Raw genomic sequence first — 16537 nt, 5'->3', positions numbered from 1 at the left:
TTGCAACAGGTGCAGAATCCAGCTTTCTTAGCTGTGACATTGCTCCAAAATGTATCCACTTACACTAAATGTATATGGTATACATGACATTGATCATATAGGTACCTAAGGAAAGTTTTCAATGACTTCTTAAGCCACTAATCTGATGTCTGTGACAATTACATAGGGCGAGTACTCTTGAAAAAGAGGCCTGTTCTTGTCAAGGTACCTAAACGTAGACTGATACCAATCATTTCATGAACATTAAGCTTCGGTCCTATTAAGGTTCAGAAGTAGCTTCCTTATCGGTATACTGAGGTCACTCAAGTCGCTAACAGATGCAGAATTATATAACAGTGTTTACAGTTTTCATGTGTGTATTTAATTTGTCCTTATACGGCATTTACTACTTTTTAAACAACTGATTAATGCTTGGCATCATTTTTATAAACAAAGGGTGACCACAATGCAATACCTGCATGCAGATGAAAGCAAACTTCATAGCTCTTCTAATACATGGACCAGAAGGTATTGGTAATTTTTCAAAATTGCTGCCTCATTTCTTTATGCCTTATATACCACATGTACTCATGTCCTGTGCTGTGATTTGCAATATGGCTCAGTCTGAGTCTTTTCGTAATGCAAGGTCAATTTACTTTTTCCTTCTGTCTTCCTACTTTCCATTCCTTTTTCCCCAACTTCATTGGACAAATATCTCATGTCTTGATGTCTTGACTCCTTTCCACTAAATATGCTAATGGGAAATCAACTTTTAGACCTGAAACAAGTCTCCTGTTGCTTGGATTCATAGTGGCGTAGTAGTTACATGCTTTACCAAAAATGTCATTCAGGTAATGGACCTGAAAAACTTTAACACAAACTGATATTAATGTCCCATTCAAAAATTATAACAATTAAGAGAAAAAAAAAAAAATCCGTTAAAAAAAAAAGTACTGAGAAAAGTCCAAAAGGCATTCAGTAGGTTGTGTGCTAATGAAGCGAGGCTGACTGGTTTCTGTGCAATTGCTCGCAATAACATTCTCTGAGAAAAGCCTTTGAACAAACAAACAAATGTACCTTTCTTGAAGAATAAGTTTGTTTTCCTTCTTCCAGAAGTCTTTGAAGTCAGAACTGAATTCATGCCAAATACTGAAGAAAGAATGTGGGGACACCTCTTTCTCTCCCATTTTTGGTTTCATACAGAAATAGGCTGCAGTTTCCAAAAAGCTGTCAAAGAAAACAAAAATGGCAAATGTTCCAGTACCCACTGATGCAGATTTTTTTTTCCCCCCTTACTTAACACTTACATGGTATTTAATTATTCTTGGTAGCAGAACTAAAATAAAAGAATATAAAAACATAACAGTCTGAGCTCTTCATATAGAGATAGATACACAATATAAGATGATTCTTCAGCAAAGTTGGGATCTGGGATTTATCATAGGTTCTGTTTTTGACCAAACTATTTTCCATTTCAAAAGCTAAAATGACGCACTGTCCAGAGCAATGAAAATCCAGACATCTACACTTTCCTATGTACTGCTTTTCTGTTGTGTTTAAAACTCTTTTCAAAACACAGAGTCAAAGCCTGTAAAGGACTGAAAACAAAGTTCTTCAAGTTCTATTAGATCTATAGTACAACACAACAGGGTAGATGGCTTAGGTTGAAGCCTACACAGAAATGTTAAAACTCAAACCTGCTGTGTGCTAAACAAGAAATGATACAACAGAAAACTGGGCCAGGAGCAAGTCTGCTGGAAGACTGGTGCCCATCATGACTACCACAATGATCTGACAATGCCTTCTTGAGCACAGCAAAAGTAAAGTAGCATATTAAAAACAAAAGCTACACCTCAAGTAAGAACTGCTGTTGAAATGCAAAGGTCATATTTTCAACACTGAGTGAGGACTGTGACTGCAACTAAATTTAACAAATTTCTGAGTTTGAATTGCTTCTATTTTATTTCAAATTTAAAAATATGTAGGAATGTTATAGGAAGCTATGGTAGAATTCTTTCAAAAAATTAATTGTTTGATTAGCTATTACTCCGTTTTATTTTTTGACTGATGTTCTGTAAATACTGGAGCTTTTAAGAACATTTTTCTCATTTTAAGTTCAACACAGAAGCCTCTGGAGAATTGGTTATTTTATGAAAAATTTTATGGAAAGCTGTCTCTTGAAATATAATTGTAGATGCTTTGCTCACTGATCTAATACTACTCATCGACCCCTATGATAATTTTCTATGAAACACACATCACGGTTTAAATCACTTAATTATGGGAAAAAACGCAATTCCAGTTAAATAGATGCAAATGTCATTTTAGTCACAGAAGTTGTATCTTCATTCATGGATTACTGTAACTGGAGATAGAATGCTTTCACAGTAGTTATAATTTAAAGTATTTAATACTGACAATAATATAAAAAGATTCAACTATTCAGAAGGGTCAGCCTCAAAGTCTCTGTGAAACTGTTTGTCCTAGTTCTCAAAACTCAATACTCCAGTTGAGTATACCCCAACATGAAAAATAAATGTCTACATAAATTGTCCTATTTCTGAATAAAAAAGTCTATAGCTTAAAAATTTAACATCAGTTTACCAATTAAATTCTACACACTTTTTCTTATAATTTGCAATTCATTTTTCCATCTGCTGAAACAAAATGAAGCTGTTGAGCAATGAAGATGCAGCACAGAAAAATATAAGAGACAAAAATATCCTCACTTTTTAACCCATTGCGTTGATACTCAAATGCCACCTTACCTGAGTGTATCATTTCTTAAGTCTCTCAGTTAGCCTAACATGGCCCTCTGTTCTGCAAGTCAGTGCTTGGTTAATAAATAGAATGTCTTTTTTGTGGCTGGGTATTGTTGTGTTTTTTCAAATGATTTATAGATGAGTGATACTACTGATTAAACTAAAGAAAAAAAAAAATCCAATTTACCTACCTATTTACATTTTTCCCCACAGTTTTATACTGGGGAAAATATTTATCATCTGTCCTGTGGTCCCACAGAATCACTCAAAAATAATATCCCTGACATTCATTAGTCAGCTGCACTATATTTTAAACTTTTTATCTACTTTCACATATTTTCAACTTTTTGCAAGACTGCAAACATATCAGGGAGATCTTTTGGTTCCCCCCCCCCACCCCCCCCAGTCCCTTCTCCCAGACTTACAGCTCTGGACCTGACTAGTGGGGATGTCATATAAAAGGCTCATTTGATTTTTCAGAATGAACAGTGACAACATTTTTGAAAGAACATGAGGAATACTGGACAAGAGAGAAGTCTGGAGACATCAGCTGAGTCAATGGCTTACTTTTAAGGAAGCGCTTTGAATGAAAGCCATTAATTATTTACAGAACATAGAAAGACCAGAAGTTCAAATAAGAAGCCTTGTTATGAGAAACGTGTCTTCAAACCATTCTGCAAATGACAATAATGTAAAAAGAATTTGACGGTGAATGGTGATCTTAAGTAATGCTTTTACATTTGAGGTAATGAGCTATAATTCCCTCACAGGAAAATATCCCAAGAAACAGGAGGCCAAGACAAAATGAAATTCATACTGTACAGGAGAATGCTTAAAAAAAATTCATAACGAGCACTGACATTTATTGGAGACACAAAGGCTTCCATTACTCTCTAGTTACTCCAACTATCCTCTGGGAGCAGAAGGACATAACCAATGCTTTTTTTTCTCTGGTGACTGAAAATCTCCCTGAGGGCCACTTGTATAACCAGTACCACCTTACACATGCATACAGATGTGTCTAACAGCTATAACTTAATTTCTAGGTTTACAGAGAGAAGCAAAATGCTCAGCCAGGTTGCTTGCCTCCCTGGCAGTTACTTTGGGAGGTACGGGAAATAAGCTGTTTGTGAAATGTGAAACAACAGCAGCGTAGCAGGTTGTCATTGTTAATACATCACACCTTTCTAATGCCCGGTAACAACGCACAAAACATCAGCTGCAACACAGTAAGACTTCAGGGCACAAATCTCCATGAATCAAATATTTTTTCTATATAAGCAGATCAAACAGCCAAGACAGTTACTATACTTTTTTTCAACTAGAGAGGTCTACCCTTATTTAGCAGTTAAGTCTCTTAGAGTACATTTAGAAGACATATGGAAACCTGCTTGCTATACATTTGATGCTGTCATTTTTGTAGTACAAGACAAAGTGGCATAATTCACACATGAAAGACAAAGAAAATAAAGTGAATCCAAATGCATCAAATAATAAAACATGCACATCAATAAATCCTCTATATTACCCCTCTCTTTAAATATCTGATTTGGAAGTGTTTACGTACGTCAAACTAGACATATCTCAAAGCTGACTCCAGGTGGGGACACACATGTTAAATACAAAGAGAAATTGGGATTACATCGCCATAACCCCAAGACCAGATATCATCTTTTCAGACGTCAGCCAGGCGACAAATACCTTTTCTCTGGTGCTTTTCAGTGGGGCAGCCCATTCAAATTTTCCCATTGATCTTTCAGCCGATTTTGAAACAAAACATCTGCAAATACCATCAATACTGTTCCTGACGATACGGAAGGCAGGCACATGGACATTTTGAATCAAATAAGGAACTAGAGTTCAGAAGGCTTTTGTTCTTATACCCAAATTAATTTCTGCATCATACAACGTTGGGAAACTCATCTGACCTCTCTGGATTTCATTTCACCTCTCTGCAAAACGAAACGTTTATTGCCAAACAGGTATTGCAAAGCTTGTTTAGGGTCCGTTTCTCAAGTGAAAAGGTTCTTAGTTTTCTGTACTCTTAGCAAGTGTCTCAAAAGAAAAGAATGTGCATTAGAGAAGAGATAGCGGTCATGGAAGAGGGAAGGAAGGGCATGTGAGTTATTTTCAGGGATTAAAAGACGTAAAGGAGGTCACTGGCTTTGCTTCAGAGAGCCTGACTTTTCAAGCATGATTAAAAATCAGGCAGTGACGTTCACACCACTATCTTATCCTGACACGGCAAAAGCCAGAATTGTTTAAACAGATTTCAGGCTGGGTTTCATATCCCTCGTGCTGGCCCTGACAGAGAATTAAATAACATTAAATCTCTCAAAACAATGGAAGAGTTGCTCATCTCTGACAAGTACGTAAGGAAATAAGATCAAGAAAGATGGTTAGTTCCTTTTCCCCTTTTCTCATCTTCTAATTTCCTTGATTCAAGTGTTTGCGTAATTCAGAAAAATCACTGCAGACCGAGATGACTGAACTTACTGGTTACTCAAATGTGGAAAGTTGATGAATGAATCACTGGACTTTTCTGTATGCTCCCTTGTGTACAGCTATGAGACTATGTAAATGAATTTTCTATTTGGAGAGAAGGAAGGAATGGATGCACTAACAGCCAAACCAAATTTAATCATGTGAGAAAGAAAAGAAGCCATTCACATTGCAAATGACTCATTGACAGCATTTCTAGCTAATAGATCTGATCCATTAGGAATATTTTAATAGCAGCTATGGATTATTCAATTTTTTCCATTCCATTCTGAAGCCAGTTAGCAAGTAGTTGCAGACAATGATTCAGATTCAAGTCTGCTGTGTGCAAATCATTGGCCAGTTTATGAATACGTATAACATATGTTTGTACACATGCGTGTATGTATGTGATTGTATGCAGTAGTCAAGCAAAAAGAGAGGGTGAGGAGGCAGACCAGCTGGCAACTACAAAAATACTTCTTTTGCTAAAAAAACCCAACAAACAAACAAACCCCCAATAAGGAGACAAATCAACAATGCTAAGCAATGGACAGCAGCAAGTTTCATCTCAGCATCGTTTGATCTGGCTTCTGTGGCCAAATAGCAAAGTAACCATAGGTACAGACATGCCCTAGCAGGCCTTTCTGAGAAACACAGAGGCATCTGGTTTCCCCTTACAGCAAACTACATCACCTGCAACAGTAAAATTTGTTTCAATGTGGATTTAAACGCAGAAAAAAAAATATTTCTACAATTCTGTACTGTTTAACAGATTACATATTTTGGTTGAGGATCAAACCTGGATATTCTTGACTACTTAGGTTTGGATTTATAAACTGTTAAGCATCATTTATGTACATTTGAGATTAAGAACAGGTAGTCTTAGTGGTGGTACTGTGCTAGTTTTGTGAAGCAGTTTTGTCTCAGAAGCAGTTCTGAATCAGGCAGGAGCTGCTAAGGTACATTTTAGTTTGATTAAAGTCACAAGTAAAATTTAGGACTAAGCATAGTCTACCAAAAGAATAAAGGTAAAAAAGGGAGAAAAGACTACATATGCCTCTTACTACTTTAAATCTGACATGAGTTACGTTTAATGCCAAACTGAGTTGGCAGGCATATAAGACTGTAAAGAGTGTTGATCATGAATTTATGACTACATAGGGAAGATGAGTACAGTATGCAGGTAACATTACTTGCTTCCTGGAAAAGCTAATCATATGAATTGTCATATTAATTTTGGTTTTTTTTTTTTTAATAAAGAGGAAAACTCTTTGTATGTATTTTCATTGTGTTTTCAACATCTGAAAGCATTAATGAGAGCTAGTCTTAGGACAGAATACCAAGCAGTTCAGAGTCACACGAAGTTACATAAAATGAAACAGAACCAGCGTCCTGGTTATTGAGATAGCACAAGGCTGTGAGGAAACTTAATACGCACAGAATCCTAAGCAGCTCTCATTTTCTATTGACATGTTTTGTTGAAGGTCCTCTTCGTACTATAAATCACTTTCTACACCTTTTTCTTTAAAAAAAAAAAATAAATTATAATTGCCTCTCCTCAGTGCTATCCCTTGTTCTCCATAATTAGAAGTGAGAAAATATAAAAATAAACATGGGTTCATTCAAAATATCTAGTACTGAAATAATAGTAAGAAAATTCTTGGGGTCCTTCCCCCACACTTTTTTTTTTTTTAAGGAAGAGAAGTATCTTTCTAATATTAAAAAGAAAGTTGACATAATATGCCATCTTAAGTCAGCTGTCAGAATCATTAATCTCTTCTTTCATTTGCCAATTTATATTGTGTAACTATGGATTTTGTAATATTGTTCCTTAGAAAACAAAAGTCTCAAGAGATTTTTCCTTTCCTCTAAAAAAAGCCTGCCAAACATTTGCAATGTTTTGAATCCTAAGTCATCTCCCTCATCTCTAGTCCCTTGCCTCCTATAAATTCATATTAAACAGAAACGTGTTTTATTGCTCCAACTAGATAAAAAAATAACAGCTTCAACAAGACCAACAAAAATCCTTCTACCTTTGAGGTACCATTTTTTTCCCCCAGGAAACGTCCAACAAAAAGCATCCAATGTGAAGAACAGGAAATTATTTTTTGACAGTCTAGTCTACCTTGTTCATGAGAATTTAGATCCAGCCCAATACCAGGAATGTTTTACAGCTTTAATATTCATCATCAATGATCTATATTATCAGTTGTACACATTGATTAGTAACGTAAATGCACAACTTGCATATTTTATACTTCGAGCTGTACACTGAAGGCAGCAGACCCAGTAACTGAAGCAGAGCATATACTGTGCCACAGACTGTTAAGTTCAACAGGTATTAAGAATATAAACTTGCACTTAAAACAAGTATTTCAGGAAAACTAAAGTTCTTAGAGGACTGATGAACTCATAGAGTTAGCAATGAATATTCTTCACATATCAGATTGCCATTTCAACCTCACTTCAAACTGTTATTTCAAGCCCTTATATTTACATCATTCAATGGGTGGGTATTTCTTTAGTCCTGTCTTTCAGGAACAAAGTCCCTCATAATAGGGGTAGCAAAGTAGCCAAATAATATGGCCATAGCTAATTTATAGTTTTGTTGGAAGGTGAATTTGAGCACTGAGATTTTAACAATCTGTTTATTTCAGAAATTAATTTTATCAGGTCCAGGTTAAGGTATAGTGGCTTGGCACAATGAAAAAATTTGCCAAATCACTTCTTGTTGCTTATATCTTCTGGAAGGATTAGATTCTCAAGGATCACAGTTAACACTACATCTTAAAAATATTCTTCAAGATTTCATTCTCTGTTTTTATTATTTATTTTTCTTTCTATTTTTATTCACATTCTTCTCTAAAACACTAGGCTACAACCTGGTTCCTCTATATGTTTGGATTTGGTTTGGTGGGGTTTTTTGCATTGCTCTGATGTAAGCAAATGCTCTGCTGATGTAACAATGACATCTTTTATCCAAGGTGGCATAGGATTAGGTGCTAAATTATGTCATAAACAGGATGGAGCTTATCTTGGCAGACAGAACTTTTCTGATGACAAATAATACAATGTTTAAAAAGCCATTCTGCACAGACTGAGTTAGCCTCCAGTCATCTGCAAATCAAAGGTCAGGAAATGTAGGTTAGAGATATTTTTGCTGCCTTCACTGTATTGTGTACAAAGTATTCGTCAGACACAGCTCAACCAGTAATTGGGGTTTACGTGAATCCAAATTACGTTATGCATATTTAAAGGTTATGTCTCTGTTCAAGAATATTATTCAGATTAAAATATGAATTGAGATAATACATTAGAAACAGAGCTAATGTTGGGGTCTTTTTTTGTCCCTGACAATTGTATTCTACAAGGCCTCTTGGAGAAAAAAAGCACTCACTTTTTAGCATGACTCTTCTAATGCATTTTTAACTTGCATGTGCTTTCTCCTGTCATTTTAAAATTACAATTTTAAATGGCTTCAGACTTACCCTCAAAAACTTGGCTTGAGGTATTTACAGTTCCCTGAATGCATTGATGTTAGCTGCAATCTGCAATTCACCGTAATCTGCTTACTTTGCATGAACGTGTATGTTCTCTTTTCCAGAGTTTAATGCTTTTAATTTTATGTTAGTGTGGACATCACGCCTGTACATGCCAGATAGGCTGTCATATAGGCACATGGATAGCTCTGTGCTAAACTGGGCATATACAATATGAGCATGTATAAAACAATGTCATGTAATTGCGTGCATTGGAAAGTCAGGCCCAGTAACATGTTCAAGAGAAAACTATTTTCTCTCTTAAAAACTAACATATGAGCTTCAAACATATTAAATAACCCTTGGCCAGTTGAACTTGAAGAAATAATAAGGTGCCAGCAGACACAGAATACAGTGGTAGAATGAATTTCAACAGCAGTGATCTGATACACAAGCTGCTAGCCTCAGTGCTGTAAGAAACAGCTAAATGCCTCATGTTAAAGCCCAACTTGTCTCCAGATGTTTCTATTAACACACCTCATCTTCACTGTCTAGTACAATGGAGGCCTTCTGAGCAATCATTATTACTTGCAGAGGTTGTAATTACATACGGAGGTAGTGTAACTGTTGTGTACTAAATATTGTGTTAAAAGTTTTATTATACTTTTTTCAATTTATTGATGTCAACCTCAGGCTTGTAATCTGCCTGCTCCCATGGTATGGCTCACTTTTATAACTGAAATTCATGCAGGGTCAAGGTTAGAGTCATCTAACAAAAAAAGAAGTAATTTGCCTTAAACCTAGAGCGGATTATTTAGATATCTAGACAGAAACCACACAGATGCTTTACCAGAGTTCATGTATGTATAATAACCCATGCTCAAAGAATATAATCCAACACAGATTGAATTTTATACAAATGCATTTACAAAAACACAGTCTAAAAATAACAAGTGAACTGAATCTACAAGTCTGATTGGGAGTATTGTCACGTCCTCTTTCTATTTTGGTGCTCAAGTCAAACTTAGGTTTCAGTTTCTATTATTTGAAAATTATAGAATAAAAATGCTCTGAAATACTTGGGTATTATAGAACCCTTTAGTATTTTAAATGTTTTGTGACACAGTTTCATCTTAACTCTTCAGGGTTGCTCTGAAGAACATTCTTACTTGATTCAAGCTCTCTCCTTAACATGCACGAACACAGGATTCCCAAATATCATCAAAAGCCAGCACAATTATGAACAGAAGAAATCCAGCCTTTGGAGAGGACAAAAACGTTCACAGGGATTTTCATGTTCTTAGAGTCAATTAAAACACAATCCCATGAAAGTAAATTGAAAGACTTCAAAATTTAGGTTAAGTGTCAGATTGAGAAGTTCTTTACATGCATTTTTTCAAACATTAGGCATTTATGATTGAACTCCCGACTTATCCCAATACATTCTCTTTATAGTAGTAACAGTATCTTTTTTTAGATAAGTAGAGAAAAATGAGTAGCATTTTCTATAAGGATCAAATTTAAGTCAAAAGGTGGCAGCCATTGGAATTTATGGAAAGATTGTAATAAATAACCATATCACTCTGGATATGCAAATCATCGATATTCACACATCTAAGAGAAGCTAAATAAACCATGCACCTTTGGCCTAAGAATACTCTCTCATGTCTGGAGGAGCTGTTCCCATCACTTCCAAGGATTACACAAGGCTTCATGGTGTTTCTAGTCTGGAGTGACCATTGCCCTAGTTGTTTCCTTTGGGGTGAAGAAGGAACTTTAACTCCTCCTCAGACTGATGAAGGTAGAACCATCTTTCAGGCAGCAACTTGAGAAAGGAAGTAGTTGCAAGTTATCCTACAAGAAGTGTTCATTTAAGACACAGTGCAGAAGGGATCTGGCTGTTCCTGAATCTAGCTTGTTAAGGAAGACAAGAAACAAGGCAGCAAGGCCAAGGAACAAACGGAGGAAGGGTAAAGACGCAACACTTTTTTTCTTAGTCGCTTAATCTCCATATATGAGAAGCACAGTGAGGTTTCAGCAGTGGGCTGAGGCAAGCTCTACACTGTGGAGGGGCTGATGGCAACCTTCCATCAACTGGAAATTATTACGGAAGGAACAACCTATATTGTACAAGTTATTACTGGATAGTTCCCAGATGAGTTAATGCAATTGTGACCTAATTAAACCACATCCCTGATGTTCTGCTGTTCTATTTGCTTATACATGACAACAGCAATATAATATAATAATCCTTAAAGTAAATCTTGAAGTACAGCAAGGAAGAAATCAACAACTGTAGCAGCAAATCGACATAAGAGTAAGAGCAGAAGTGTTATGCACATTTAAGTCACAGTCATTGCAAACGTAAACATAATACTGTGAAGATCTTAGAAAACAATCTAACTAAACAGCTCAGGTAGACAATATGATGAAAGAAAAAACCTGCTGAACATAATCAGAAGCTGATGGAGAGGCACTGGAGCTAATCGTGCGTACCCACAGGCACACAAGCGCTTTATTTCAGCTGTAGCAGCTCAAGAGGAATATCTTGAATTTTTGAGTGAAACTCAGTGAAACCACCTGCTGGACATAAACTGGAGGTCAAAATAATGTGCCACATTTAAAGATTTTAATTTCTGTATTTTTTTCATTAATTTTATTAGGTATGTGATTCTCCTCTTAGTCTTTTTTTTTTTTTTTTTTTTTCTTTTTAAATCCTGATTTTAATGCTATAGCATTAGGTTTTGGTATGATCAGACCCCAGTTATTTTAACTATATAGTTATCAGGGTGTTACTTAGCTGTATTGTCATCAATGCTTCACTTCACTGTGTAACTGCATTTGTACCTTAAACTAATATCCTTTATCTTTGTTTGTAAGATAGATCCTCTACATAAAATGTCGAATAAATTGTATAAAGATGAGCTTATGTTGCAGAATATTAGATCTCTGAATTGTACCCCCATCTGTTAAAAGTTATATTACTATTTGTTCATAGTAGCACTGAATGCCATTAAATGCAAACTAATTTAAAACCAATAAAATAAAATTATTTTTTAAGCAAGCAGCTCAACATCTTTAAAAGAAAAGATAATGCACTTACAGACAAAAATTGTATTGTGCAAGTGGGTAAAGACTTGCAGTCATTTGGCAAATATTTTCAGAAAAGGACAAAGGCCTCGTCTTTCAGGGAAAGATCAATTGCCCATATTTCAGAAGAGACTTTCTGACATAACTAAACTGCCGGCTAAGTTTCCATTACCGCATATTTACAGGCCCTGATATTTTGTCAGAGACAGGATACTAAGCTAGAACGATCCAATCTGTTTAACAGTCTGTAAGCTTCTTCTATACACATTTCCTTTGCTCACCAAGTATTTACTTTTTGCTGATGCAACTAATGTATACCTACAGTCTGAAATGTATTACCACGAGCAATTCAAGTCTGCATGTTGGGAGCCACACAGCGAGAAGAGAGACGTAACAGTAAAGGAACCAACAAAGGATGAATGGCCAAAGAGTAGTGAAAGATGGAGGCCAACAACATATTCTTGCCTTTCAGTTAAAAGTGTTGTGCTAGGGGTTTTTTAACCTACATACCTCTCTCCATTCTGTGCTTTTCACCACTTTATTTCAATCATTAACTCAATTTTCACTTTAACTTTACAGTTCACTTTTGGAAACAATCCAAATCATTGTGTGGACGGTAGCGAGGCGGGAGGAACATTTACTGTTTTAAAGGATTACCAGACTTAGGTGATACATTTCTAGGTGTTGCTTTTCAGCAGTGCCATTGTACCATACTGTCTGCCATTTCTTTAAGTGTCATCGACTTGTCAGCTCATAAGCAGGTGTAAAGCTTTGTTCCTCCCTAAGTCTCATGTTCACTGAAGCCAATGGAAGTCTGCAAGTGTTGTGTCAGGATTAGTTGGTTTTGTTGTTTTTTTTTTTTTTTCCCAGGGAATTAAAAAGTAAATATTTCTCTTCAAAATTAATGTCATTTGTTGCTACAGCAAAGAAAGCAACAACACATCGCTAAACCGATTATTAAATGTCCTGAAAACAGAAGAGGTGCCTGGGAGGCTGCACTCAGGAAGCACTTAAAAGCTAAAAATCACTGGAATGTGCAAGTAATGGGAGCAAATTATAAAATAAACCAAATAAAACTATCCTGACACGGGAAGATGAGTGTTCCATACCCAGCCACACACATCCTAAATTCCGTAGTTGATAGTTATGTCAGAAGGCAGAAAGTCCTTTGTTTGACTTTTTTAAAACAAATATATATTCTCATAATGCATTGAGATTTACTAAAGAACAAATTAAATTCTCAGATTTGTTAAAATCAGTGATGTAAGCAAAGCCATGATAGTGAGCAGCAATTCTGTCTATCCAGCCCTCATTAGGCATCACAGCAGGAAAAAAGGGTGAACAGTTTCACCCCAAATCAAGCCGCCATTATATGGGACTGTTGTGTCTCAGTGACCTATGTTATCACTTCAAGCAGGGTTATACTATGTGAAATATTAGAAATAAAAGGATCTGTAGTGTTCTTAAGAGAACTGAAGATCATCTGACTGTGTCTCAGGTCTACAATAAACATCTCCAGTTCACTTTGAATGATTCCCGAGGTGTTATTCCAAGAAGAGATGAATCATTGCAGGTAGAGGGGAAGAAAAAGGGGAAGATCATCTTAACTATTTCAGTAGAAGAAAGATCAATGTTACAGTCTGGATTTATTTTCTTCTAAAAAAAGACCATAATCTGGAAGCCTTCCAAGATCAGAACTCAATACTGGGAAAGGTATTATAAGAAAGTAATAAAGCTACATGCAATTCCTTCATACCTATTCAGCTGCATAGAGGTAGTGAGGCAGAGAATTAGGACTTTCAACTTCACTGAATGCTGTTTCTGATAATTCTGGTCAGGTTGTTTAGCTGTCGCTTCTTCAGGAATTAAGTGCAAGAGGAGGAGTAACTAGCTCATTTCTGACTATAAGCAAGGAAGATTATATTGCTGCTGTTGCTGTTGCCTTTTATCCTAGCACGGTAAACAAGACATCAGCTATCATATTACTTTTGACGATAACTTTGATGCAATCTTGGTTCCTACTTGCTGTGGGTACTATGATCCAACTTTATCTCACTCTAAAATTGTATTAAGCATACCTGGAAAAAATAGTGCTTCTAATTTTTTCTCCCTGCTTAAAGAAAATCACATCTTGGAAGACTAGAGATATTTAAAGCTAAGTAAATGAAAATACAAAAAAAACAGAGAACATATTTGGTGCTTGCTGGAAGTGTGCGGTATCTCCCAATTTTCAAAGATACTAAATTTTAATTATAAAGTTGTTTAAATGTTATTTACAGTTGTGTGAATTGAGCATATAGTTATGCAACTTGGGACAGAGGACAATCTAAAATTAAAAAAAAAAAAAAAAAGTCAAATGTGGACTTCTAAAATAAAGAAGCATCTCTTACTCTCCTCCTCCTCTTTTACTTCTTTCCCCTACCCCCAAAACAGTGGTTTTTTACTTTAACTTGTCAAGTGTTTCACAGTTTCTCAAGTATTTAGCAATGAGGATCTAATTGGAAAGTGCCAGGTTCTTTTTTATTACACTTTATCAATATTGTTAAGGGAGTGATGTAATTGTTTGGGGTTTGGTGAAGACATTCCATGTCACTTCAGTGTTAATACCAGGCTGGAGCCTTCCTTGTCTGCCTGCGTAAGCTAGATAAACACAGACCTGTGTGCTTTCTTCTCATCTCAGGATACTTACTCAGAGAGATCTTGGAACATATGCCTATTGCAAGCTAAACATTTCACTTTTCATTTTATCCATGTGCCAGAAATCCATTCCTTGGATAAACACTTTACATACTGACACTCTTAAAGTCACTAAACACGATAAATAAAGAGAGAATACATCATTTCAAAACTGATTAAACATTTTCTCACTTGTGACAAATGAACAGCTATACACTGCATGGAGTCCCTGGAGCAGACATTCCATTTTCTTTGTCTTTATTTTGTGTGGAAGATTAACTTTCCATTTCAGCTCATCTATTGCTGCATTTTCCCCAAATCATTATTCATTTTAGAAACATTTTTGTTGTTACTGCTGCAAGAGCTTTTTCTTTTAGACTTTCATATTTTTATGGATGTATCAGCTTTAATATTTTGTGCCCAAACCAGATGTTTATATAATATATATATATATATTTTTAAAAATTGTAGTTTTTACTGAAAGCTAAAGAAATGCTGTTGTGGGGTAGACCTGAACTTATACACAGGCTGAAGTTATCCACTTCAAAAAGGAAAATCCAAGGACATTAATCACATTAATTTTGCTCCATCTAATCCATCACTTTTCCTTGCACTACTTGCTTGTTTAGTCATCCTACACATTGCTGTTCTACCTACGATTAGCCAAATGTAACTAATCTTTTATTTAGATTTTTAAGCTCTCATCGTCTTTTTCACCCATCCCCGCCAAAAAAAGATCCCAAGCATTTTATTTCTAAGCCAGTTAAAGATCTTAGTGAAATAAATACACATAATACTAAAACTATACCATGAAGCTATCCTCAATATTTTAACAAATATCACTAATCTGATTAAGAATTTCAGTGGGAAGGTAGAAGGAAGGAAGAGAAACATCACCTAGATAATAGTAAAAAATAACTTTGCCATAATGTTTTCCTAGCATAATTCCTCATGTGTTCCACAAAAGGTTTTGGATGTGTTATCCTTGCTAGATATTCACAGTAAAGAGGAACAATGAAGCTGAATTTTCTTCTTTGACAAACTACTAGGTAAAAGGAGCTGCTGCACTCAACAGAGAAGAAGAAATAACTAGGACAAGCTGGGAGGAGCAGAGCAAGCTGAATGAGAATCCAGGGAGCAGTTTGGTTTCTTCCCCCATATTGTGGATGCTAGGTATACCAACAGGAAGGTTTTGACATGATGGTTCCAGTGCAGTCAAGGAAAAAAAAAATAAGAATGGAGAGTGAATTAGACACCAGAAGACAGTGAAAAGTCACGAGATTTTGGAACACATTGCAGATTCCCCTTGTCCTTAGATATCTGTCAGCTTTGGACAAGTAGTCTTCCATTTTCCATAGGAGAAACAGCTTCCTTTAAAGAGCAGGCAGAGATCACCAAAATCTCTTATTCTAACAGGAGTTTCTTCTCTCAAAGTTTTATTATGAAGGAGATTTTTAAGGATAAGAATTATGTAATTCAGCAGTTAAACAAACCTAAGAAATGTCAGGAATGCCTTTCATACACTTGAGCAAGATGTATGATACTAAGCCAAAGCAATATTTCCTTTGTTCCATTTTTTCCATCATGATCCCACATCACCAATGCACCACACCTCCTTGCAAGTAAGAAGGGCAGAGGAACATCCACTCTCCCCTTGGCTTCCTTTTCAGGTACTATCCCTAGTACATGGCCCAAAGGAACAGAGAGAAATTGTGGTGCCGTACCAGGAAAGATGTCAACTGCACTGTGGCATTACAAGAGGTGGCAAATTTGGGCACCGGGGCCATAGAATGGCTAACAAACCGTAGTAAGAACTAGAAGCTTTTACAGTGGTATATTTTACTGGAATCCTATTGAGACACTTCCCAGCTCTGGGAATATAGAATGATTATATTCATCAGCATATATTCAGTGGCAGTTGTAGCTCATACGAAAAGATGATGCTATTTTTAGTGAAAGAAAAACAAATGCAGACTGTCAGTTTCACTAAATCTGGACTATAAATGGTGTGTGTCATAGTTTGGTCTTTTGCTGGGACAGATAAAAATCTGTCCCATTTAAACATTGCTT

At 35.9% G+C, this 16537-nt stretch overlaps 1 protein-coding gene across 1 annotated transcript in view; it reads right to left on the bottom strand.

Moving 5' to 3' along the window:
- The window catches only part of FMN2 (formin 2), a 178111-nt gene that overhangs the window by 16508 nt on the left and 145066 nt on the right, over positions 1-16537 (bottom strand). Inside the window, exon 19 of the mRNA XM_075748780.1 lies at positions 1057-1206. Within this exon, the coding sequence (XP_075604895.1) occupies positions 1057-1206 (150 nt within the window). The remainder of the gene's footprint in view (positions 1-1056; positions 1207-16537) is intronic.

The sequence above is a fragment of the Balearica regulorum genome, chromosome 3 (assembly GCF_011004875.1).
Source record: "Balearica regulorum gibbericeps isolate bBalReg1 chromosome 3, bBalReg1.pri, whole genome shotgun sequence".
In the NCBI taxonomy this organism is placed as follows: Eukaryota; Metazoa; Chordata; class Aves; order Gruiformes; family Gruidae; genus Balearica; species Balearica regulorum.
This window is presented reverse-complemented; position numbering and strand designations above follow the sequence as displayed.